General features: G+C 45.8%; 1 protein-coding gene across 1 annotated transcript in view; it reads left to right on the forward strand.

Annotated features, from left to right (window-relative positions):
- Positions 1-26959, forward strand: part of ARHGAP39 (Rho GTPase activating protein 39) — an 854292-nt gene that overhangs the window by 642348 nt on the left and 184985 nt on the right. The window contains exon 6 of the mRNA XM_078686621.1: positions 22020-22093. Coding sequence (XP_078542747.1) covers positions 22020-22093 — 74 coding nt within the window. The remainder of the gene's footprint in view (positions 1-22019; positions 22094-26959) is intronic.

The raw sequence follows: 26959 nt of genomic DNA on the forward strand, positions 1-26959 counted from the left end.
AGTTGCCTGTTTGGGCCTGTTAAGGGTGGAGAGGACAAGGGTAGTTGCCTGTTTGGGCCTGTTCGAGACTGGTCGGGACTAGGGCCAGAAATGCTGCCCTTTTTCTCATTTAGCAATACCCAGCCCACACCATCCACAACCACAAACAGAGCAACATACTCACACCAAATGTACACCACGCACAACACAATGCACAGATTAATGTACCAGCATGCACCACCAACCCAACCAAACTACATCTACACACCCTACAATCCCAACTACCACACATATCCACCATCACCCACAAACAGTATACAACTCTATCCTATACCACTAACCAATACACTCATTACTAACACAACGCCAATCAACACCATAAATAACTACATCCCACTCAGACACACTCTCCCTGCTGTAATTACACCTAACAGTCCACCTTTTATCACTAACAAATATATAATGATCCTTCCACAGTTGACTTAAAAAAAGAAAATAAAATAAAAAAAATCCTTCACTCTTTTATCCCTCCACTATCCTTTTTCTATCAAAATTAACAGACTAACATGTTCACTTCTCAAATTCCATATTCCATATTCAACTATACTAATATACTGCCCAAATAACTGAATAACATATCTACTAATCAAATTAATTCATATTTATACTATACTAATTTTCAACACTAATCCTTTATGGGTTCCGGAGTGGCGTGCTACTCGCCAAAAAAACGCTTCAACACCCATCAGGGGTAACAAGTGCAATATGAATGCAAATCTTTATTCCCCTTTTATCCATCCGCCATCCTTCTCACTCCAAGTAACAAACTAATATCTACCACTGAAATTACCTCATATTTCTCCGTATTAATTCACCACTAATCCTTTATAGGCTCCCTGAATAGCATGGTTCAACAAGCGAGCGATAAATAAATACAAACCTTTGTCCTACTTTATCCTTCTGCTATCATTCCAAATCCAAATAACTGACTAGCCTATCCACCACTTACAATGTACTTGCATGTTTCACTATACTAATTCAACACTAATCCTCTGTGGGTCCCGGAGTAGCGTCCTACCCGGCGAAAAAGCGCTTTGACGCCTCGTCAGGGGTAGTAAGCGCTATATAAATGCAATTACAATACAATACAATACAATACATTTAGCTTTAGGAAACGGGATTTTGCCTGGTTACTGACGATCAAGAAGCAAAGGTGAATATGGCAAGCTAGTTTTTTTAATAGAGGTCTTATTAGATTGGCAGAGGAATGGTGCTCCCTTGCCGCCTTTAAAGAATCTTCTTGTCTTGCATTCTATATATGACCTATAGGCTCTTGTCTAGTAGCGTGAGGATGCTATTGCCATTAATCCATTAGAATGCCTATTTTGGGCTTTGTCCCCTCTAGGGCATTCCTCGCTTCGGTACACACTCAATTTTTAGTGATTGATCATGTTTGGTTAGATTAGTAGATTCTGGCACTGATACCAACTATATGTTTGTAGAATTGATTTCCATGTCAGATGTTCCCCATACAGCGATCAAGTTATAGAAAGGTAAAAGTTCTGCTTCAGATCGCTGACACTGTCTATTTGGTATGATTAGTAGATTCAGGCATTGATTCCATCTATGTGTTTGTAGGATCTGATTCATTTTCATCTAGAGTGCCGTGAGCTCCTGGATGTCCGGGTGTGACTGGTCGTCCGATTGGTACTATCTAGGTGACTTTTGTAGGTTTTCTGACCTTGTTTGATGATATTTAATGATTATTTCTAGGATTCTTTTTGTTCACTGTCTTGTTTTAACTTAATATTGTTGCTCACACTTTACTACACACTTTACGATCAGGTAAGATGGAAATCTTGTCCTTCGAGTCATGATCTGGCCTTTCGGCAGACTCAATCTCTTCCACTATTAGTGTCTATATGTTTCTCTTTGCGCTTGCTGTGAGGTGGTGGCTGGTACTACTGGCTGTAGGTGACTGGTCAACACTATGCCTCTTGTATGATCAGCCCCGTTTAGTCATACTTGTGTCGTGCTTTTTCATGCTGTCTCAATAAATGTACATATAGATATATATCGATGCATATATTCCTTTGATATTAGGATTCATAGGGTCAGTCACTTTTGGCAATATGTCGCAGATTCCTGAGGTGGGTTTCATGTACTGTTCACCGATGAGATAAAAACATTGACGATTAGTCCACATTGGCCCTAAATTTGTCCGCAGTGCCTCATTCATCACAAATATGCAGGCCTGGATGGACATTTTATTTCTTGCAAAGTGGTTGTTTATGTAATCGCTGCCCCTTGCATAGCTATGGACTCGTAACATATCACTCAGTGGTGGATATCAGTGAGTGCATTTAATTTGACCCTATTTACACATACCACTTTTGTTCTAATATTTAATATTGAAAAACCTGTTCAAAGTAAATTCCATATATTTTATTGATGTGCTAGCATGTTCTGCCTATCTTTAGTTACATTCATGCATTATCATATAAGGATGATCAATTAATTTGAGTATGTTGGATTCATCTGATACTGACCTTAATATTTTCATTCACTTTGTTGTTCAGTGTAGGTCTACTAGAGTGCGTGTGATGATGTGTGCTTCTTTTGCACTTTGAACCTAACAACAAGGTGCAGACACTTCTCGGTGGACTCGAGGAAGAAGCTATGTATATTGCTGACTACCCAATAATAACGCTCCAGCTGTATTTGTTTACTATTTTATTGGAAAACATGATAAAAATGTCTTTTGTGATTTCTTTATACAACACAAGCACTTGATTGAACAAAACATTTTTTATGCATTTGATTATGAAGGAATCTGAGTCACAGGGCTTCTATTTAATTTAGTCCATCTATCATATGCCATATAGAATTCTTATGGTATTCCCTTAATGTTCATGTCAAACATATTCTCACATGTTTTTCTAATTCTTAAAAAAAGATTAGTGATGACTGTTTTGAAGAGGAATATAGTGTATGAATGGAAAGGAGATGTTAACAGCATATCATTTGGATAATGTTTGATAATTGTACGGACATCAAATGATGCGTTTAGCATTATGAGCTGTGAGGATAATGTTGCAAATCCAAATGGAATCAACCTAATCCTTTAAGGGTTCCAATGTGAAGGCTATTTGATGTATGTAGGATCAGATGGGACAGACAGGAAGAAACCTATTGAATATTTTGTAAGGACCTACCCATATTGTCTCCTAGCCCTGAAGAAGCAGCGTATCACTCCGAAACATGTGTTGTCTGCAGCTGCATTGGTCATGGTGGATTCTAAGAATTAGGAAAACACGGGAGTATATCTATCACATGAACGTTCGATTCGATACCATGAGAATTCTTTTATGGTATATAATGGGTGCACTGTACTACGTGGAAGCCTTATTACTCCGATTCCTTCTCAATCAAATGTATAAACTATTTTTATTGAATTAAGTGCTTGCATAGTGTAAAGGAGTAAAAAAAAAAGTAGATTTGTATTTTCGAACGAACTAGTGAATCAATACATGTGAAATGCTATTATCGCGGGCTTGAGAATTCTATAATATTTCATACAGTAATGCTCTCCACGACTGCATATAGTTGATTTAAATATTAGTCAGTAGGGTTACTGACTAAGTGGGTGACAAGAAGCACAGGGCGTTTGTCACCAGCTAGCCCTTTTGAGAATGATGGCGCTGACTAGGACATTGGGACTATCCAGGTGGGAAAGGACCAGGGCTTGGGCGGTGCTTCTCACGTTCACGATTCAGGAAACTGCTTTCAGCAAAACTGATCAATGAATTATTCAACTGCTAACGCCCCTCGCCCTCCCCGTCAACCCCCAATGTGTACATTGGTGCATCAGACTTAACCACAAAGCAAATTGTAAATTTTTTGTGTGCCTGACACTCGGAGAGGTGGAAAGACAGCCTGCTGCTGTGGAAAGGACTGCAGTAAGTAACCGAGCTGTCCAGGAGGGTGTGGTTAGAATCTGCACAGAAGCAGTTGGCATGTGACTGAGTATTTCTCTAGGCGCTGGTTCAGAGGGAAAAGTCATCATTGAATATAAATCCAAGTGTTTTATTCTAATGAATTGATGGCTTGTGACTCGAACCGGGTTCATTTTGCAGAACCTGCCCCGGATATGGGTTGAATGCTGCGTCCATTAGATGTGACAATAATATCTAGGCGACCCTTATTTCCAGTCACTTCAGGAATGTTGATGTCTTGAATAGTGATGGGTTTAAGCATAAGATATTTAATTCTAAAATGCTCGTTCACAATATTATGTCTCTTTTATATAATTCGAGATCTCGCATTTATTTCCCTTGTGTGTATTTCTCTTTGCTTTCTCTTGTGTACTATTTGCTCTATTTTTAACCCGTGGGCGGAAACACAGATGGTTGAAAAGCGTGCTTGAGAGGAATGCGAATGCCCTGATGAAGCGACGATTTGATATCAAACCTAAAGCTCACTCCATGTATATTGTTAGCAAAAGGTTTATTAACTGCTGCATTATCAAAAGCCAGACCTAAAAAAGAAACAATCTCCACTGATCATCCCTATGCAAAAATAAAGACCCCAAGACATCAGCGCTGCCGGAGGATGCAGTGAAGAGCCAATGGTTTTGACACAGGACAGGTTGGAAGTCACTGGCGATGGGCACGTGTGTGAACTCACTGGAGACTAGGACCCTTTCACAGCACTAATGACTTAGGGCCGAATATAGATCTCGGCCATCCGCCAAAATTTAAATACCGTAGGATATAATGGGATTTCAATTTCGGCGACGGGATATCCGTCACCATTGTGATGGTATAACCCATCCGCCAAGATCTAAATAAGGCCCCAAGTGTGCGTCAAGAAACCAGTGACATAATTCAGGGTACCACCACACCCAGCGGCCTTTGCGTATTCTGCATATGCTGCATAAAGGTATGAGTGCAATGCACTGGACCCCTCAGCGTGCCTAGTGTCTGGATCCCAGCGGTGCCATCCTCTCTCCTGCATCCCAAGGGTGCCCGTCTGCTGCCAGAGCCGCAGAGCCAGGTTCCACCAAAAACTCTCACTCCAGTCTCTGTATGAAAGATGTGTAAAACTACCGTGTCCAAGGAGTGGTAGCACCTGGGAATGCTTGTCAAGCCTTGGCAGTGGCAGAGATATATATAGGGCTCATTCTACGCCAACACTTAATTCTGGTAGAGAGCTCTCTGGTTTGGTGTTTCTGGAAACTTAAATTTGGCAATCTTGGTCAATCTTCATGCAAACCTTGGTTTAACGTTGGCGTTCGAATGAGCACCAGAAATGAAACATCAGACAAGGGTTCCGAGCCTTAGCAGGTACACACCGGGCTAGAATGTCCATCCATCATTGATAACGACTGTCCATAGCAACAAGACCAGTGTGCTATGGATGCCCACCATTGACTGCCAAAGATAACTAGCAAAGCATATCCTAGGCTGGAGCACCGACTTGCCCACTTGAGTACACCGGACTCATGAGGCCAGCGCCAATAACCAGGCAAGGGCAGGGTTGAGCCTGGCTGTGAAGGTCTCGCAGGGGACGGTGGACCTGCAGGAAGTACAACCCCATCTTCATTGGTTGGTTGTAAACCCGGTGGGAACCTTTCAGGTTTGTGCTTCTTAACACCTGCCACAAGGCATTAGAGCATTTTTATCAATGCCTTATTAAGCCATGAAGGCTGAGACGAACTGGTGTTGACATTTTTTTTCACAAAACACATTTAGCACAAAGTTCTTCTGAAATTTCTGTTTCGTTGCAGCAGAAGAACAAAGATTGAACTGAAACATTGAGGGAAGGGCAGCTTTGCCCACTTTACTGTCGGAGCCTTGGTAGGCAATGTGCATGTCCCATTAAAAGCAGACACACTTATGTGGGTAACACATGTTTTATTTATTTAAGCATTCTTATATGGCACACTCCACCCTCGGGTATCAGCAGTCTATACATGTTAACACGAGAAGACGTGCTATGTGGACATGACATCACAGAAGAGACGGAAACATGTTTGAACACTGATCTTGCACTGGCATGTTTCCTATATGACATTTCCACATGTGTATGGCGGAGATCATGATTCCTTTGATGGGTGCTGCCTGCTGTCATTAAGGGACATTACTTGGGGCAGTAACACCCCTGGTGAGGCTCAGTCTGTGCTTCAGGGGAGGTGTGAGTGGGGGGGAGGGGGCAGGGTGAGAGTCAACACGTGCACCCAGGCATGTAGTGGGGAGCTGGGGCACCCATGAGTCCAGGTGCAGGTGGAGACCCCACATACCTGTGCCAGGTCCATGAAGCTCCCCCTCAAAAGGTCCACACCAGCACCCCGTGTGGAATGCGGGTGCAAGGGCTGTTGTAACAAGTTGGCATGTTTACTACGTGTGCATGAAGGCCGCGCCATACTGTAACCGCGTGCTTGTAACTAGTGCACGCGAAGTACAAATGTTTCTCCAACTCTGGGTTCTCTCCAATCATGGCTCCTCACAAGATAACAAAGGCCCTGATCTTCACAGACCTGCTAACTCGCAAGATGCCACTGTGGGCCACATGGTACCAACTCCAGATCACCCACTGAGGAGCTGGTATCACACTTCAGTGCTTAATTTGTTAAAAAAAAAAAAATTAAAAAATGGTGCCAATGTCTCTCAGCAAGAGGCCACCTCAGCTTGCATCACCCAATAACCCTGGTAGCCCTGTAAATGACAGTACTTACACAACTACTAACCATCACACTGCTACAGGTGTGACATTTCAGATTGTTCAAGGCCCCCAAAGCTATAAGAATGGCTTGCGGGCAGGTATTAATAGTTTTTAACGAATATTCAATTAATAAACTTCTGTTGTTCTGGCTATCTCTGAATTACACAACCGGGGCCACCATGTGGCAGCTCTCATACGTGCCGGTGCTGATAATTAAGTTCCGGTGCCGAGCACCGCGCACCACAGTCTCAAATTAAGGACTGCTGTGAGAGGTAAAGTTAGCTGGAAATCTTTGCAGAGTGGGTTTCCCGCTTGTGTGTGGTGGTGCGGCGCAGCTAATATCCAGCAAGATTTGGTCACCTCCGCATTCTCCCAAGCTCTTCTTTGTGTATTAAAGGAGGTAGGGTTTAATTTGTGCTGGTGTAAGCTGGTGCTCAGATCTTCCACTTATTTCTCACAGTCCCTCACAAACTGGCTCTGTCGGCCTATTTTTGATGGTTGTATGACGGAATCACAAATGCACTTACAATGCATGCCATTATCACGCATCCTTTACCATGCAATGCCTTTACCATGCATTGCCCTCAAACGCAAGTCTTTAGTGAAGGGGTGTTGTGCAGCGACCAGGGCGGCTATCTCCGGAACACAGGGCTCACGGTTCGATCCCCGGCGGCAGGTTAGCCCAGCACCTTGTGACTCTGGGCAATAGCTTGCTTAATCTTCCCGATGGCCCCCCAGCACCGGGACATCTCTCCAGAGGTAGATGTGCGCTTTACGAATGCTGGTATTTATTTATTTACCGCATATATGCTTTTATCACGCATGACTTTACAATGAACATGTAAGCATAAATCATGTAAGTGAAATCCTTAATCTATCTATCTATCTATCTATCTATCTATCTATCTATCTATCTATCTATCTATCTATCTATCTATCTATCTATCTATCTATCTATCTATCTATCTATCTATCTAATCTGACTGTCTAGCTAGCTAGCGATCACTTATCAACCTCAACCCTTAAACTCTACAATCCCTAAGTCTATCCTTCCCATCCAATACCCCTACCCACCCCTCAACCCTAAAAACATTCTTACCATCCAATACTCTTACCCATCCCTAAACCCTAAAAACACCCTTACCATCCAATACCCTTACCTTGAAATCTAAAATACTCTTACAGCATAATACCTTTACCCACACCAACACCTGTCAATCACCCTCTACCCTTACCCATCCATAACCCTTAAAACGCCTTTAGCCTAAGATAAGGGTGTTAGCTTTAATAATATAATATTATAATTACATAATATAGTTTTCATTTACCTGATATAGACTCACATTTGCATGGTAAAGGCATGCATTGTAAAGGCATGCATGGTAAAGGCATTGTATGGTAAAGGATGCGTGGTAAATTATGCATTTTAAATGCGTTTTTTCATTTTTGAGCATAGCTCATCAGTAGAGTGTTACAAAATCAAAATAAATTAAAATCCTAATAACGGCCATTCTTAAAGCTTTGGGTGAAATACAATAGTCGAAATGTAACATCTGTTGGAATGTGATGGTGACTAGGTCATAGTGACACTGGCCTTTCTGAGGGTAACAGAGGGTGGTGCATGCTGCAATGGCCTCTCGTGAACTAGCTTGGGCCCTGGCACTCATTTTAACCTTTTTTCCAAAACAAATTAGGCACTGGAAGGAACGAGTGGGTCTCGGTGTGGCAACGACCCAGCCCCTTCCCTTCTGTCGCTCTGTTGGACATGGCCTCCTTATGGGAAAATACCCCAAAACGTTTAGCTTTTTTTCTCCTAGTCTTTGCCGACTCTCCCTGCATAACCGTAGGAAACTGGGCACCTTCCCCTTGTACGGCAGAGGGAAGGTGTGTGCGCCCACCTCGCCTGCATTGGACTGGGGGTGCAGATACGATGGGCTTTTGGTGTCGTACCCCTGTGCACCCTATAAACAGGTACACCACATAGCCAGGGTGGGTACAGCATTGGCTAAGTAGTGGAACATAGCGCTGAGTGTGCCACCCCCCAGATAGCCGTCAACCCTATATCGAGTCTACCAGAGCAAGCCCGTGGGGCGCCATAGCACACCTGCCTTAGTTTGCATCACTTAAGCCTCAGCCAGCCCATATCATGAGGGCACCCCCCAAGGGATGCCCTTCGGGCACTGGGGAGTTGGGGGTGGTAGGCTGAAGGCCCGGCGGGCACATATGAATGTTCACTGCCCTGATAGTGAGGAACCCCCAAATGGGGCTTACCCTGCCTTAGAGTTCAGCTCTCCCGTGGATACTCCCGGGGAGTTACCAAATCTCTGGAGTAGCCTCAGGGTCCGGCATACATCCTCACTGTCAAAGTTGTGGGGAAGTGCATGCGCCTTCCTACACAGGTTAGGAAGAGGCGCTGTTCCGCAAAATGGACTGGTCTGCCAATGCAGACCGGGGTGTGCTCACCAGCCCTGATGCTGTTTGGGATATGTGTCCCGCCTTCTGTGGCAGGCTGAAGGATGCGGCCCGGCACCTATGACGCATTGGCTAGGTTTCCAACCTGTCATAGTGGGCTGATAATAATAATAATAATAATAATAATAATAATCCACATTTGTATAGCGCACAATCACCCGTTAGGGTCTCTAGGCACTGGGGGCCGTCGGGAAGATTAAGCGAGCTATTGCCCAGAGTCGCCTGGTGCAGGGCTAACCTGCCGCCGGAGCCGGGGATCGAACCCTGATCTCCAGATTCCAGCGTCAGTCGCCCTGGCCGCGGCGCCACACCTCTCCCTTATGATGAGTATATACCTGCATCCCAGGTGTTATAACCTCTGGGTCAGGCCTGCTAGTGCAGGCCTGTGTCTGCGAGCTTCCATCTGTGTTGCTAGCGGCAAGTGCCCAGGCCACCGTCGCCGGACGAAGGTGCGCAACCATACCATGAGGGCGTCCTCCGATGTCCGGCTGCGCCGAGAAGGGTGGTGTGTGCACACTGGCATGAAAGGTGCTAGGGCCTGGGTAAGCTATGCTCGTGAAACTGTGCACGCCATTCCTATCCATGTTGGGAAGTGGCACTGATCACATGTCCTGGAACATGGGCCGATCTGTCATTGCAGACCGGTGAATGCTCACTGGTATTGATCAAGGGTAAAACTCATGAGTAGCTTTCCAGAATAAGCTGCTGTGAGTGCACATCCACACCAATTGTGCTTGTGATTGTGTGTGCTGCCTGCCAACGCAGTTTGTGCGTGCACCCTGACACACGTACTGGTTAAACCTGTGTCCAGCCTGCTATGCAAACTTGGGCAAGAGCACTGGCACCAATGGTGCTGGGATCTATGTGTGCCTCCTGCCATCGCAGATGGGGGTGCGCAGAAGCACGTGTGCGCTCAGGTAGTGAGATTGAAAATAGAGGTTGTGACACTTAGCCTCTAGCGGCGGGATCATGGCCCCGCTAAAGAGTAAGATCTGCGTTCCAAGGCCCCATGGCAGATAGGCCTACAATTCAGGGGAGACACCTGTGGTGCCAAGGGAAAAACCTCTAAACCATCGACTTCAAAAACACACACTATTATAACTGCGGGAGCCATCCTTCAGCAAAAGGGCGAGATACCCTTGTGGGGACGTGGGACTGGAGAACCCAGATTGCATGGTGGACATTTTCAGAGGATGTATGATGATACAACGTGGTATATTACATCGTGGTTTTGACAACACAAGTCGTCACATCGACTTGCGCTGGAGTGTGCTGGACTTAGGAATAGTGTGAAATACTATTCCAACTCCAGTCTACGTATGATAGGGAAGGTGTTGGAATAGTAATTCACACTATTCCTTAGTCTAGAGCGCCCTCCAGTGCAAGTCGATGTAACGACTTGCGTTGTCAAAACTGCGATGTAACCATACCGCGTTGTAATGGTTTCATGGTAAAGGATGTTTCCCTTGTCAGAGGAGTCTGTTGTGCACATGGAGGATAACTGTCCAAATGGAGACTGGCCTGAAGTGTGGCGCCATGAAGGGAGCTTTCCTAGGGCCCGATGGCCGGCCTCCCGTCCTTTCAGAGATCTCAGGGGCATGAAAGATCTTTGCCCAAGTGACCTACACCATCTACCTGTGAAATGTGGAGAGCGGTGCCCTCTTAAGTGCCCACCTCGGATTTTAAATTCAAACTTTTAGCGTGGTTTGAGCATGGAGATAAGACTCATGTCTGGGGACCAGATTGCCTAATGCAGAGCTCAAGAAATCTTGCCTGTATCTGAGGCGTGTTGCTCCTGTACCGCACGGACCGCAACACTCATAAGCGTCTAGTGGTGGTGAGTGGATTCATCAGTTGCGGGACCCCGCGTTGCCCATTTTATCCATTGCGCCGCATTTTTTCTCAAGCCACACACTGACTGCATGCTCATTGCATGCAGTGTCCGATTCACAGGGTGAGACCCTTGGAGGTGGAGGTGGACCTGGAGTAGCACCTTATTCTACCTCATGTGGCTCTGCTGTACTGACACCTGTGTGTGTATAACCGGCTGGTCTGGTGCAACCTGTATCATCGTCCACGGGACGTTGTGGTTCATTTCCAGAGAGGTACGAAATTGCAACTTTCCCTGTCTGTGTGACCAGAATTGCCTGATGCCACCCAACTCGACGTGCACTGGTCATTGTGCTTCCTTACCAGGGAGGTGCGGAATTTGCACTCATTGTGTTTGAAATCTGAAGTGGCTGTTGCATCTCATCCCTACATGCACCAGTAGCTGTACCCGGATCACCTGGGCACAACCTGGATCATTGTGTATCGATCGTGGCACCTCATCCTACCGAGAGGCTCCCCTATATTGCTCCCTATTTATTAGTTGTTCCCTTGTTGACCCTCATTGCGGCGGACCAACTGCCCACTCCACACGTGACCTCTCCTGAAAACATCTTGGCGCCAGGTAGTAGTGAGTGAGATTGACTGGGATGAAGAAGTACTTCCGGGACAGTTCAGAAGTGGGGCAAGAGGCTGCATGACTCCTTTGTGTTTTGAGACCTGTGGACGACCTTCCGGAGTGGCTGCTAACCTCTCCCTTGTTTATGTCTACCTCCTAATTAAAACTGTTAAATATTCCCACCTGCTTCCCAAGGACCCAGACTAAGTGTGACTATGGCCGCGTGTGGCCCAGTGTCCGGGAGGCAAAGCTGGTTATCTTCCATCTGGGGGTATAGGACAATCGGTGTGAAATAGAGGAAGGCAGGAGGCTTGGGCCATGGAGTCTGCAGAGGGTGAACCATTTACCTGCTGGGTACCATTGAAGCCTCATCAGGGTGCTGGGTGCGTGTGTGCTTATAGGAAAATGCCGTACGGACTGGCTGATACCTGTCTCACCGCGTGGCAATGCGGAGTGAGTGTGTGAGAGTCGGAATGATCGTATGAGGACCACCTGTGATTCACGACACTGGCTGGTGGTGCCACCTCATACGTCGATTGGTGCCAAAAGCTGTATTGTTTTGACAACTGTGTGGTTCATCAACTGATTCTGTTTGCTCTGCGGGGTACGTCCCCCCCTTACCTCTTCTTATTTTATTATGTGGTGTGACGCCATTGCTCCTGCAGCCGTTCCTACTCTACATAACTTTAAAAAAACGAAAACCTCATATATCCTTATGCTTTGCAGTGCGCACCCACACATGACGTATCTATGATATTGCTTTTTTCGGTCGTGTTTTCGTTTTTACATCCTGATTCATTTGATACGCTTGCGGACGGCCCCTGTGGTTGTGGGCCTGCGCATGTAATACTTTGCAATTTTCAATAAAGGTTTTAAAAAAAAAAAAAAAAAAAGAAAGACACAAAGAAGTTCTGAAAGAAAAAATAACTAGACAACTTGCCTTCTCCATTTTCAGTGCTTAGTTTGAGCCAGTGAGGGCCACCGGTACCACACCGAGAGAAAGAGAGAGAAAAACAAACAAACAGGAAAGACAAAGGAATACTGGAAGAACCAGTACAAATGGAGAAAGCAGGAACCTACACAAGTGAGATAAAGGGGCAGGGAGTGTCTGGTGGTGGACTAAAGAGGCATGAGGTGGAGTCCAGACTCTGCAGCCTTGGTATTCGGTGCGCTGGCATTTAATTGCACCAGCCACAGGTGTCTGAGCAGAGCTTTGGATACTGCCACTCCTTCATTTACAAATTAAGCACTGGCATATCTGCACTCAGGCTCTGAAACAATATCCCTTTATACATCAGGACCACCCAGTGGTTATTTGATAACAAAAGTCAATATATATTAATTCACTATTTAGACCTCTCAGCCACCCACTAGCAAATTGAATCTGTATCTCTGCCTCGACAGTTCACCTTGCACTACATATTGGAATCCGAAGCTACGCCTTTGTGTGTTATATGTTGCATTAATGCTTGGCACTACATCACCCCACCACTACATCATGGGGTGCTACCTTGTTTCAGGGGGAGACCTCACTTTGGCCCCCTTCTTATTTAATTTTTTATACATTTCTCCTTACCCTATTTTTGCTAAGGTTGGGTGTAACTCGTGTAATTCCGCAAGATTATGTGAGAAGAGTAATTCTGCATTTAGTTCTACTTTCTTAACCCAAAAATATCCCTTTGCATGCAAAATGGACCCGAGGGTGCATTTTGCGCTTAGAAATTACGCTAAATGCAACAGAACACAAATAGCAGCGCAAGCAGTTGCTCGTGCTCGCTGAATGTGCTTTTGGGGTAGGATTTTCCCCAATATACCCCTGGCAGTTAGCACTAGTTTCTTATCACAAATGCACCTTCGCGTCCAAAATGCGCACTAGGGTGCATTTTGCGCTAAGAAAATGGCGCTAAATCCAAAACACAAACGGCAGCGCAAGCAGGTGCCCGCGCTCGTGAAATTTGTTGTTTGTGCTAATTTCCTCCCTCATATTACTCTTAATAACGAGAGTGAGCATAATTACATAATTATTGCCATTTCTGCATCGAAGAGTAGCGTGGAATTACCAAAATTACTCTAATTATGCAGTCGTAATTAAAATTACTCCAAGTCCTAATCTTTACATGAAATTAATCTTATCCTTAATTGACTCTGCTGCAATGATGGAGTGGTCGGTTGGTAAAGCCCCTCTAGTATCTGACTGTCTGCACTTGTTCTGAAATTCTGATCGTTATTCCTCGACTTATTTCTGGATTAAAGTGCATCCATATCGGAAATTCATAGAGAAATGCACATAGGCTACCAGGATTTCATTTGACGGTTCTCCAACAAGTTTTACAGTCAACTCCCCTTCCTACGGGAGGCGAGTGTTGACTGTAAGAAAGAATTCGAAATAAGCTGGAAAGTTGTCTGATTAACCAATCCCATATCTCTCGAAGTCCTTGCCTGCTTCAGGTGAATATTTTTTACATTTAATTTACGTTTTTTATTTCAATCAATCAAAAAATGTTTATTCAGACAATAGGTCTTTAAACAGTACACCAATTTATAACCATCACCCTGTATACATGTTCAATTCATTTTAAATAATTTTAAACATAAATAACCATCATTAAATGTCAACGAATAAAATCTTTTAGAAATCTGCTCAGTAAAATATGCTTTCGAGTGTAATACCTAGTACAATCCTATAAATTACTTAAAACACAATTCTTACTATAATTCAATAATCACATTTTTTTGACTGTCCTCATGAATCTCCAAATGGCACATGCTATATCCAGAAAACGCATGTCAGTTAAAAATTCTGCAGCTTGCTCACGAGTCCTAATTTCATATTTAAAAAATATTGGGCGTAAAAACTGTCTCCGCTGCTGTATAACCTTTAAATAGTCCAGCAAAATGTGCAACATATTGCATTTAGTATACAGACCGTTTTTTATTTAATGTTTGGAGTTTTGTAGAACATTAATCAGCTGACCCAGAGAGAAAAAGAAACTATAATTCTGAGATGAAAGTAAAGAGAGTAAAGTGAAGAAGAGTGAAAAGAGAAGCCCACATTTACTTTGAGTCAATTAGGATAGGCGGGGTCTGATTACCCAGGAAAGAAGCAATTGCTTTGCTAATGTGTTCTTGTTGTTCATATGTTATTGTAAATGCGTTTTTTTCATATGAGAAGAGGCCATGGAGACATAAACTAAAGACCATGAAAGAGGGAGGGAGGGACACAAGGATATTGTGTTGAAAAGACGCAAAGGGCGGGAGAAAATACCACAGGTAGACAGGTCCTAGGGATAGACAGGTATTCGGGGCGGACAGGGCCTAAAGGTAGACAGGGCCTAAAGGTAGACAGGGCCTAAAGGTAGACAGGCCCTAAAGGTAGACAGGCCCTAAAGGTAGACAGGCCCTAAGGAAAGCCAGGCGCTAGGGGTAGACAGGCGCTAGGGGTAGACAGGCGCTAGGGGTAGACAGGCGCTAGGGGTAGACAGGCGCTAGGGGTAGACAGGCGCTAGGGGTAGACGGGCGCTAGGGGTAGACAGGCGCTAGGGGTAGACAGGCGCTAGGGGTAGACAGGCGCTAGGGGTAGACAGGCGCTAGGGGTAGACAGGTGCTAGGGGTAGACAGGTGCTAGGGGTAGACAGGTGCTAGGGGTAGACAGGCCCTAGGGGTAGACAGGCCCTAGGGGTAGACAGGCCCTAGGGATAGACATACCCTAGGGATAGACAGGCCCTAGGGGTAGACAGGCGCTAGGGGTAGACAGGCCCTAGTGGTAGACAGGCCCTAGGGGTATGGGTAGACAGGCCCTAGGGGTAGACAGGCCCTAGGTGTAGCCCGGCCCTAGGGGTAGACAGGCGCTAGGGGTAGACAGGCCCTAGGGGTATGGGTAGGCAGGCCCTAGGGGTAGGCAGGCCCTAGGGGTAGACAGGCCCTAGGGGTAGACAGGCCCTAGGGGTAGACAGGCACTAGGGGTAGACAGGCCCTAGGAGTAGACAGGCCCTAGGAGTAGACAGGCCCTAGGAGTAGACAGGCCCTAGGGGTAGGCAGGCCCTAGGAGTAGACAGGCCCTAGGGGTATGGGCAGACAGGCCCTAGGGGTAGACAGGCCCTAGGGGTAGGCAGGCCCTAGGAGCAGACAGGCCCTAGGGGTATGGGCAGACAGGCCCTAGGGGTAGACAGGCCCTAGGGGTAGACAGGCCCTAGGGGTAGACAAGCCCTAGGGGTAGACAGGCCCTAGCAGTAGACAGGCCCTAGGGGTAGACAGGCCCTAGGGGTAGACAGGTCCTAGGAGTAGACAGGCCCTAGGGGTAGACAGGCCCTAGGAGTAGACAGGCCCTAGGGGTAGACAGGCCCTAGGAGCAGACAGGCCCTAGGGGTATGGGCAGACAGGCCCTAGGGGTAGACAGGCCCTAGGGGTAGGCAGGCCCTAGGGGTAGACAAGCCCTAGGAGTAGACCGGCCCTAGGGGTATGGGCAGACAGGCGCTAGGGGTAGACATTCTAGGGTAGATGAGTGAACCTAGAGGGAGTGGCAATAAGGCTTGTGAGTGGTGGAGAGAGTGCAAAGGTAGGAAACGAATGCAGAAGGAGGAGAGCAGCGTGGAGCAGGGCGAGGCTTTAAGAGGCAGTGGACGGGGAAGGCAGGTAGGGATGGAAGTGGTCCATTCTGCTTGCTTTCTGCACTTCTTATAAGTTTCGCTTTGAAGTGAGATAAAATACACTGTCTCTGTCTCACCTGTCAATAGCTCTGTAGGGGTTGTTGCCTCAGTGGGGGTTACCCGAGGTCATGTTCCAAGAAGGTCGTCTATTCCTCTCTCCAGTGCTGTGGTGCTCCGGTTAATCACTGGGAGTGTGTCTGCACCCTACGATGAGTGCTAACATGGAGGTTAGCTCTTGCACACTTGTTACAGTTTGGTGAGCAGTTTACGCCACGATCAACGCCCCGCTACTTTACAAGTCCACCCACCGCCACTAATAAGGTCTGCTCGGGTGGGCGCACACCTCATGACATGCCCTATCCCGAGGTGAGGTCAAATGGCCATGCTATACATTCCCACTCGAGGGGGTGCGTGTAAATGTCCAAACACCGCGTGCCCGCTCCCACTGGGCACAGCACACTTTCCCCGCCTCTTAGCGCTGACAGCTGCCACGGGGGCAGCGCCTCGACGCCCACGGGCGGCAGTACTTGGCTCTTTGTTGCCGTCATCAGGCCGGGATTGCCGCTCGCCGGGCTCCACGCAGGGCACCCGCTCGGCGGAAACCCTCGCTCAGCATTAATAATGAACGGGCTCTTTCCACGCGGTGATAAATCTGTCGCGTTGGATGTAAGGGGGCGTTTAAGGTGACAGCTCCTTTGTGCGCTCCCCCGCAGCGCGCCGCCGCCTGTCACTTCCAGGAGCGCCCTGCGCGCGCGCTCTCTGCCTGGTGGCATTTGGGGCCCACCCGGCCCAGGCTTTCCCGCTCCCATTGTTTTGGTCCAGCGCCAACCTGGGCGCCTGCGGGTCTCTAGCGCCTCGTCGGACTAGAGAAGGATCTGGAACCCCCCAGCCTCGAGCTATGTGCCTCCTCTGACAGCTAATTGCCCCGCTAGGACCCTCTCTGGTCCCTGCCAATAAGTTGTCGGTATTATGTCATTGTTTTTCTGTTTTTGTGGTTTTATAGTGCCTCAAACTCTTTAAAGAAGCGAAAAAGTGACTTATTGAATCGGTACAGACTCCTTATCCTCTCACTGCTTACGATAGTGACATGACCTTTGGCAACTGCGATCCATGAGTTACGTAAAACTCTATTCCCGGTGACCAAGAACCCCATCATCTCTAAGAAATTACAAAGAAAACCAGAACCCCGCTTTCTTTTGGGAGACGTGCCCTGGTATCCCTTGGTCTCTGTGTCACTGAAGCCAAGCGGCACTGCCCTGAAGAAGGCCCATTAGGGCGAAACCTGCCCCGGGTTCCATGTGAGAGGACCTGGCTTTGCAAGACTGATTTGCATATGGCTGGTCTAATCTGAGGTGAACAGAAGAAGGATGAGTTAGAATGATATCCCGAGTGATTTCCAGTGGTTATATTTATTTCATGCATCCTCCCATCACCTTGTGTGTGCTTGACTTACCACTTTTGGATCACATCTTACGCCTCTGCTAGGTGTCATTTCCTCTGTGCCTCTGTCTAGATAACAAGGCTCTTCCATGCACACTTGATGTTTAAGCTGGTGCACTACTTTCATGGCCCAGGGTCACCTGGCACTGTTGAGCCTGGCTCCGCTGCTCTGCTGGTAGATGATGCTTTTGGCTGTTTTTGCCAGACTCCTCTTACCTTGTTTGTCAATGTGTTCTGTAGTATGATGACAATCACTGATGGACACCACAGTTCCTTGGCGTCACGTGGAGTATCTTTCTCCCTCTTAGTAAGTGTCCATACATCTCCTAAATAGCTCTCCTCCATGTCAAGGTCCCAGTGGATTGGGCACGTCTTTTCTTTCCGTCACGCCTGGTACTGCAAACTTTTTTTGAGCCTGATTCTGTGTAAAATCAGCCAATGACTACGTTCGAAGTGTGAAAACTATGACCTAAAAACATGGCAGCCACTTATCTCGCTTTTTTATGCATTGCATTATTTTGCAACAAATATAAATTTCAAATGTAGGCTTGGCCAACATGTGAGGATCATTGCACATCCATGACTTTTGAGCTTTTCTATGGAGGACAACTGTTATTGCGCCAACAGTGAGGCAAACAGCCTTGTGTAGGCCTTGTGGGCATGGGCGGGCACCAGCCTGTCTTCAGCCGTCCCGGGGCAGGCTGAGACAGTTAATGTCTGATTCTAGGTCTCCTGTTAGAATCCCTGAGCAAACAGATGGTGAGATGTTCATTGCACCTCATAATTACAAAGTGTTATGAAGTTTGAACCCAATGGTAAATTTCATTGGGGTAGAAAGGCCTGATATTTATCGGGATATGCACATTTTTTGTTTGGCAAGCACCAAAATCCACACGTTATTCCAAAAAATAAAAGTTGGAATAAGCAATGAATTATCTAATCCAATAAATTCCAAACACCTCGGTGTCGATTTTATCAGGTGTGACAATACTTGCATTTGACTGGGGCCACGAGCAACCAGGCCCATAGATATCGGGTGAAAGGAGAAATGACTTGGAGTTGAGTTGGGCTACCCAGGATTGGTTGGCGGCATGTGTATGGAAAGTGGGGGGTATTCTATAGCGAGGGGGTATGCATGAAGTGAAAGAGGTGGCGAGTTGGATATATTCTAAAAGTACTGTGCTGACCCACCCTTAGACAAACTAATCCAGTACAGCACAGCAGGTGGGGCAAGTGGTAGAAAAGGGAGCTGTAGTGGGGTAGCACCTTTCCTTTTTATTTTATACATACATTTAATTAGATCAGTTTTTAAGGGATCATTACATAGATGCTCCGAGGATAATAATAATAATAATAAATAAATCCACATTTGTAAAGCGCACAATCACCCGTAAGGGTCTCTAGGCGCTGGGGGCCGACGGGAAGATTAAGCAAGCTATTGCCCAGAGTCACATGGTGCTGGGCTAACCTGCCGCCGGTGCCGGGATCGAACCGTGATCCTCAGATTCCAGCGTCAGTCGCCCTAGCCGCGGCGCCACACCTCTTTCTCTAGGACATAGAATGGTTCCCGCTTTGTTGTATGTGGATGAATCCGTTCTGGTTTCCCGGACAGCAAATGGCCTGCAACTTCTACTGAGCCATTTTCATGATTTTATTGAAAATTTGGGGTTAAAAATAAATTATTCAAAATCACATATTATGACATTAGGACCCAGAAGCAGTAAGGCTTCTAAATATGTTGGATATGCCAGTTAACAACAGAAGATTTGTAACATATTTTCGTTTGAACATGTTTTTGCAACTTGTAGCAGGCTGGCATAAGCCACAAGACCCTCCCATATTTTCATGTGACAGGTACTCAGCACTGGAAACTTTATATATCGTATTAATTTGTCCTAAATGGGCCAATGTGCAACATACGTATATTCGCCCATTACTTGTACATAGGAATTTTAACCAAGTGAGACCCACTCTCCTATACCTACAATTTTTAAATAATTTTACTGTTTGCTGGTATGTCTCGAGATTCTTAATAGCTGTGTACCATGCCTAACCTTGAGACTGAATCCATAAAGAACAATATGAAATTATATCAATTGATGTGCTTATTATCCTTTTTAGATTGACATCAGCAATCAAAGATACAATAAAAAGCAATCGAGTAAAGTAAATATTGATGATTGATTCAATGATGACTAAATTGTCAACCACTTAATGCTTCTTTCTTTGCGACACCTATTAATTGAACATGTCTGACAAACAGAAAAGTGATGCCTAATTGTGGTGTCACGCAGCCACCCCTTGGGGGAAAAACAACAACACTTCAGACAAGTCCCCATAGTGTAGAAGGGTCATGCTCCTAGTAAAGCGAGGTCAGGTGATTTGTTTATGCTTTGTAATTGCACAGGTGACCAATGAATTGATGGGTGCAGCTGCCCTTGAAAAGAAATAGTCACCCTAGTAGGTGTCTCGTCGTAGCCTAGATCATACGTACTTGGCACCATGGGCTGTACCTGTAGATGTCCTCTCCCAGTGGTTCTTCATACACAGTGACTGACATGGGAGGCGGGCACAGATCCAGTGGTGTATGACATACTCTTGCCACATGGGAGCCAAGTGCCAGCTTCGGAGTCCTGCTTGCCATGAAGGACAAGATCCAGACAAGAGTGAACCCCCGAGAGTGTCCCCCGCAGAGCCGGTGACTTGTATCGTTGACAGATCCATCATGACAAGTTAGAAGAGGATTGTATCCTATAAAACCAACCCTATCCTCACAAGTAAGACCGGTTGATCTAGCATCCCATTGCTCTTCTGTGCTTCTGTGGATTGTCCATCTTCAGGCGATTAAGTCTTGAGTGCTGAGGGATACAAAAACATGACATCAAATGAACATTGCAGCACTCCTAATGAAGCAACCTCAAATTATCTGGTGCTCGCTCACCCCACGGAACAGCGGGTCTGGCTGCTTGCCACGTTTGATTGCTGATAAATTTAGTGTGAAATATCTTGGCAATCTTTCCCTTCCTTAACCACCAATCCTCTTGCATAATCCGGCATGAGACCACAACCAAATCTCTTTGATCATGATGGACCTGTGACAGGAAAGAAAGGTGATGATATCTGTTGCACACAAAAGATGTTTAACTCTTTATGTTGTAAAATACTGGTTTACATTGATGAAGATCCCCTCACATTTGTCAGTTTATACAACGCGGAATCATTCAAAGCACACTACGGTCCAAACAGCCGCCCATGCCCCGATTTCTTACTGGTAATCTACATACCGCCAAAGTCTAGTCTTTCTTGTCATAGTCCTTCCTTCCTTCCTTCGCTCTCTCCTCGGCTGTTGCCTCCATAGCTCTCTTGCTTGACGACTACTGGATGTAGTTGTAGAGTGACTGGATGTTAGACCTGTCTAAAGGGGGCCTGGTCTAAAAAGACTGACAATATAGGACAAAAATGAAATATCTCTTTCTATGTTGAGCACTCACCTCACACGTGAAGACTAAACCTTGGAAGGCAACATGTTGGAAACGTATACCACTCTTGCTCTTTCCAAGAGTGTTGAGCTCCTTATGGCCGGCAACGTAAACCACTCAGTCATTCATCAGTTCACAGAATGGCTTGGAAAGCGGAACATTTGCTGCTGACAAAATGTGGTGTCCTGGAGATCCAAGTTTCAAATCTAAAGTTGTTATATTGAACTGAGAAATTGGGTAATAGTAACATTTGTTATTTACAAGTGCTTAGTAAGGGAAGAAGTGCAGTGTGATGTGCTATATGAAAAAGGACTTCACATCAGCATAATAAACATTAAGTTAACAGGCACAAAGCATGCAGTGAGATTCATTTAAAAGAAGAAAGGTTGAAAGAAAGATATGTTGATGGTTGATTCGGGAACGTTCCATTGGTATTGCTGCTATTTACAGAACATGAACTTTGGGCTCTTGGGAAACTTGTGGTTTTCTGTTGAAATGGGTGCATCTGGAACTAAGGCTTCATTCATTGATGGTCTGCAGCTGATTAGGGTGTGTTTGAAGAAGTGTGTGGTGATTGTCTACTTATGAAATTAGACCGTGTTGGATATAAAATTGTGCGTGGAAACTCATCATATATTAAGGAACAGAATAGGTTTACTCCCACGCTACATTGAAAGCAACTCTTACATGCATTGATTTGATGCACTGGTTTGAGAACACTCTTGACTACTAGAAAGAGCCCTCCTCCTGGAGATGTGTCTAAATATATCTGTGCCTCTCTCGAGGCCTGGTGTCCAAGGTTTAATGTGTTTCTCCTATTTCTGTCCCTTGCAGGAGTGGCCATAAGTACCTACGCCAAGTACTGCTACAGCAAGCTACAGAAAGCAGCCTTGATGGGAGCGAAGAAGGTACTGTGGCTCTAAAATGACCTCTCCTTTCCATTCTCTTAAGATGTGTTGTGTGGGATGATACAGACTGTGTGTTTGTTCCCTTTGAGGAGTTCTCCTTAAGAAATGAGAATATTCTGCTCTTTGGTTGCCTCTTGGTGTAAGCCTACATAGACCAATGCCAAGGGATGTATGACGATACAATGCTTTCTATTACAATGCAGTATGTTACATCGCGGTCCTGACAACGCAAGTCGTTACATCGACTTGCGCTGGAGGGTGCTGTACTTAGGGACAGTGTGAATTACTATTCCAACTCCAGTTTACGTACAGTAGGGAAGGTGTTGGAATAGTAATTTATACTATTCCTTAGTTTAGAGCGCCCTCCAGTGCAAGTAGTTGTAACGACTTGCGTAGTCAAAACTGCGATGTACCATACCGCATTGTAATTGATGCGTGGTAAAGGATGTTTCCCATGCCAAGTATTCCAATTTGGATGGGCGTACTCAAGTGAGCAGGGGAGAAAACTAGGCTTCCTTTAGCAGGTGGAGAGGGCTTGGGGTTTAGATACAATATGACACAAAGTAATAGCACTCAATAAAGGTTGCTGTTCAGCCAGAGTTATATGTTTGACCATGGGTCATTCTTTACTATAAAATGGAGAAAAGTGACACGTATAATGCACAGGCAGATAGCTGTAGCCCCATCTGGAGCTGGGGTATAACCCCAATAGTTCTGTTTTAATCACACTGTAAGATGCTGTACTTGCAATAGTGTTTGTCCATGAGGGGTGGTATCCTACAGCCTGGATTTCTCATGTCCTCAACAATCTCTGGATGTCCTTGTGTTTCTGTTCCCCAACAAATTTGTGTGCCTGGAAAATGTTGCCTCAGTATGTTGTGATATATAGCTAACTTTGTCTTAGTTTAGAGTGTCCCTCGGTCCACGGGGACTTAGTTTAGGGGGTTTGATCACCGGCTACTGAGATCTTGACTAGATCCCAAAAACCCACTACTCGGGCGTTCTCTGTGGTCTCCAACCCACAAAGGGAGACTTCTGGTTAGGGAAGTTTCCAGTTGATTGGGGTGAGGTGGTTGATGAGAGCGGCCACTACACACAGATTTGGTATGAATCTACGGCTTCACCTGGTCCCACAATCAATTGTCCGGGCAGCTGGTTGTACCTAGAAATTGAATAACACCGACAGTGCGCACCCATGCACATCTGCACTTTGAGCCTGTACCTCACAGAAATGGCCAGAAGTGGTTGAAATTATTCAGTGTTGTGTGCAACCACGCACGATATATGCTACACACATCTTCCACGGCATTGTCAACCTTGACCTGTAGAAAGAAGCACTTGCTCATCAGCTGGGGTTGTATTCAAGACACACAGTACAATTGTCCTGATGGGGGACCTTCCTGATTATAGGTACAAACACAGCACACAAGGAACGGCCAGTTGCTCGGTGGGGTGTGTAAAAGAGCAAGTACAGATACAACGCCATTTTGCATTAGGATCTGTCACTGTGGACATGGCTGCCCAGCAGTCCACACCGGATGTGTTCAATCCTTTATCTTCAGGGCAGGTCTGGCTGACTCTAGGCAGCAGTTAGGATTCAGACAACGGTAAAATAAACACCGGGAGTCTGGGGCACAGGTCCCAGATGCTGCTACATGGGACATGGAATCAAAAGTGAGCTAGACCCTGTCATCGCGCTCCAAAATCTTCTGAACCACAAATGGTATCCATGTGTGTCTCAAAAAATCACACATTCTCAGTTTGGGCGGAAGTGACAGATCCCAGTTAGAGAAGACTGCCAATTTCTCATTTTTTTTATGATGCATTTTATTTGGTAAACATCCTTTACCACGCAGGTTTTACAACGAAAGTCGTTACAACGACTTTCGCTGGAGGGCGCTCTAGGATAGGGAAAAGTTTAATTTACTATCCAACACCTTCCCTACTATCCACGGGGACTGGAGTTGGAATAGTAAATTAATCTATTCACTATCCAGCGCCCCCCAACGCAAGTCGTTGTAACGACTTGCGTTGTAAAACCTGCGTTGTAACTATGCGTGGTAATACCACGCGTTGTACCGTCATACATCTGCAGCCAACCCACCATGGTCAGCCAACACCAACTACAGCAAGGCCCTGTAGCTACACCAATAATTGTAGCTACACTAGATTCATTTGGTATTAGCACCCCGACTTGGGCCGTGATGAGGCGCTCCTCCTGAGGACTCTCCTGCTGGAGTTAGGACATATCAGACTCATGTTCTTCCATGAGCTGTACATGTCTGTCCTATGTCATGTGTTTGTCATTGAAGACACTTTTTGAGCACGTATGGACCTCACGTAGTTGACTCTGTCTTGTTTCGTGTTTACTATGTTCCGACATTTTCAAGTGGTATTTTGTTCTCTCTCTTGAGGCATATGTACAAAATGATTTTGCGGTTGCAAGCTCTGCGATTCGGAAAATTACAGTGATTATGACCGTAAAATTAAATTTCTCAAAGTACCAAAACCATTTTGCGATTTGGATAAGCCTATCCAAATAGCAAAAGTGGTTTGCGACTCATTTTTAATGGAGAAGGAGGGGGCGTAAATAAACATTCCCTCCTGATTGTGAATTGCAATGAGCTGCATCAGTAGTTTGTGACCACCCAGGTGGTCTTAAGCCACGGAAGAGTTACCTACACCTTGAAGGAGGTAGTAACCCATTCGCAAATGGGAAGCAGTCGCCATTGGAGAGCGTCCACTTTGAGAATCACGATAAGCGACCTTGGGGGAGCAAGCAATGGCCCACTGAACCATTGCATGCTCCCCACAATGCATTTCCAAACGGAAAAAATTTGTTTTTTGAAGCAACACATGTTCCTTTAGGGAACACGAACTGGTTGGAGAAAAAAAAGGATTCCTGTTTGAGAATGCAATGGGATTATGGTCTGCTGTTCTTTTCAGGCCGCTGTCCCTGTGTTTGTAGCCAATCGCAACGTGTTGTAAATAGCGCCCCGCCTAAATATAAATCTTTAGGCATGCCATTCGGTGGTCCCCTGCAATTGGACATTGTGCCAGGGGCGTAACACATATTTTAACCCTTTCACTGCAGCGGCAATTCCGCCACAGCGCTAAGGGGCGGGGGAGGGGCGCGCGGCGCTCCGACGCTGGTGAAGGAACCGCTCCGTCACGCCCCTTGGCTGGCCTGTGCTTGTGACGGAGCGGTTCCGTCACGTCCCCGCCCGCTCAATAGAACGCACCGCGCAGGCGCGAAATCAGCGCCGCGCAGGTGCGGCGAGTGGGCCTTGACGGAACCGCTCCGTCACCAGCACAGCCCACCCGAGGGGCGTGACGGAGGGGTTAAGGAAACAAGGGAACCCAAACAAGTCGGCCAGGGACCTTGAGAGTTAATTATTTTAAACAACAGTGGCCCCTGGAGAAGGGAAAATATAAGGACAATGAATATAGACTCAGTCGTTGCTATATTAAATCGACATGTCAATCCAGACAGAGGTCTAATATTTACTTTTTAACAATATAGACAAGATTTTTTCAACAATACAGAAAGTGGGACACAAGCCTGTGCCCTACTTATCACGTGGAAAACAACCTTTACAACCTTGTAAAGGTGTTGAATGAGATTTGTTGCCCTTTGACACTGTTATTCATCAAGTACAACAAACCGTACAGCCCTTTGTTTGTCCTTTTCACCTGCTTGTAATGTTTTCCACATGTTAAGTAGGGCACAGGCTTGTGTCCCACTTTCTGTATTGTTGAAAAAACCTTGTTTATATTGTTACAAAGTAAATATTAGCCCTCTGTCCGGCTGGACATGTCGATTTAATATAGCAACGACTGAGTCTATATTCATTGTCCTTATATTCTCCCTTCTCCAGGGGCCACTGTTGTTTAAAATCATTAATCAGGGGCGTAACACAGGCCCCCCCAGCCCCTGCGGTGGCGAGGGGGCCCAAGATCAGGGAGTCCCCCTCAGCACAGCACTTCGGCAGGACAGCTCAGGGGACCCTCCAAGTACCTTGCAGGGGGATCCCCCTCAATTTTCGTTACGCCACTGCATTGTGCGATGTTACATAATATTACATATGCAGAGTGTCAAGCAAAAAGCAGTTTGCAGAAAACCAGTGTGCAAGTTGCACCTGGTATGTGTGACCTCCCTCCAGACCTCTTTGCTGAGGATGAGCACTGGCTTGGCTTTGACCCAAGGATGGGCTGGCCGTACTGGGCATTTGGCATTTTGCTGGGCGGCTGGAAGGCTGGAAGGCTGGGGTTTTGTTTTGTTACTGGGGCCAGTTTATCGCTGAGCTGGGGTGCAATGTGTTTTGTAAATTGTTATGGGTTTAAAAGCACCCACTACATAGTTCATTTGATATCCAGCAGTTTTAAGGCAACAATTAAAATGTCAAGGTAACTTTGGTAAACATTGTTCCTACTGGAGAGGAATATGAGTTTTGTCTAGTGACTCATCTAAAGTAGTGTAGATTTTTAACATGCCTACTGCAAAGAATGTGTACCATGAAGATCATAGAACTGTATTTTATGTGGATAGCTCAGAGGGTTACTGCTTTTGTCATATATATCATTTTTATAACTGTACAGTCTATAAGTTATGATCCTAATGTAGCACAGTGACCTATGAACTGCCATCAACGAGCTGCATGCAAACTGCATGATACAGGTTATAAAGTTATGCTTTCTCCCATTCTTTCATTATCCTAATGTTGCTAAAAATGGGTTTGTATGGGTCGTAATGAATTATTATTAGTAAAACCAACCCTAACCATTGGGGTACGTTTTGAATCCTGAGTTTGTGCTTCTCCAGATCAAGCACTCTTACAAAATGCCTACAAGTTTGGTTGACATGTG

Source organism: Lissotriton helveticus, chromosome 4_1 (genome assembly GCF_964261635.1).
Source record: "Lissotriton helveticus chromosome 4_1, aLisHel1.1, whole genome shotgun sequence".
In the NCBI taxonomy this organism is placed as follows: Eukaryota; Metazoa; Chordata; class Amphibia; order Caudata; family Salamandridae; genus Lissotriton; species Lissotriton helveticus.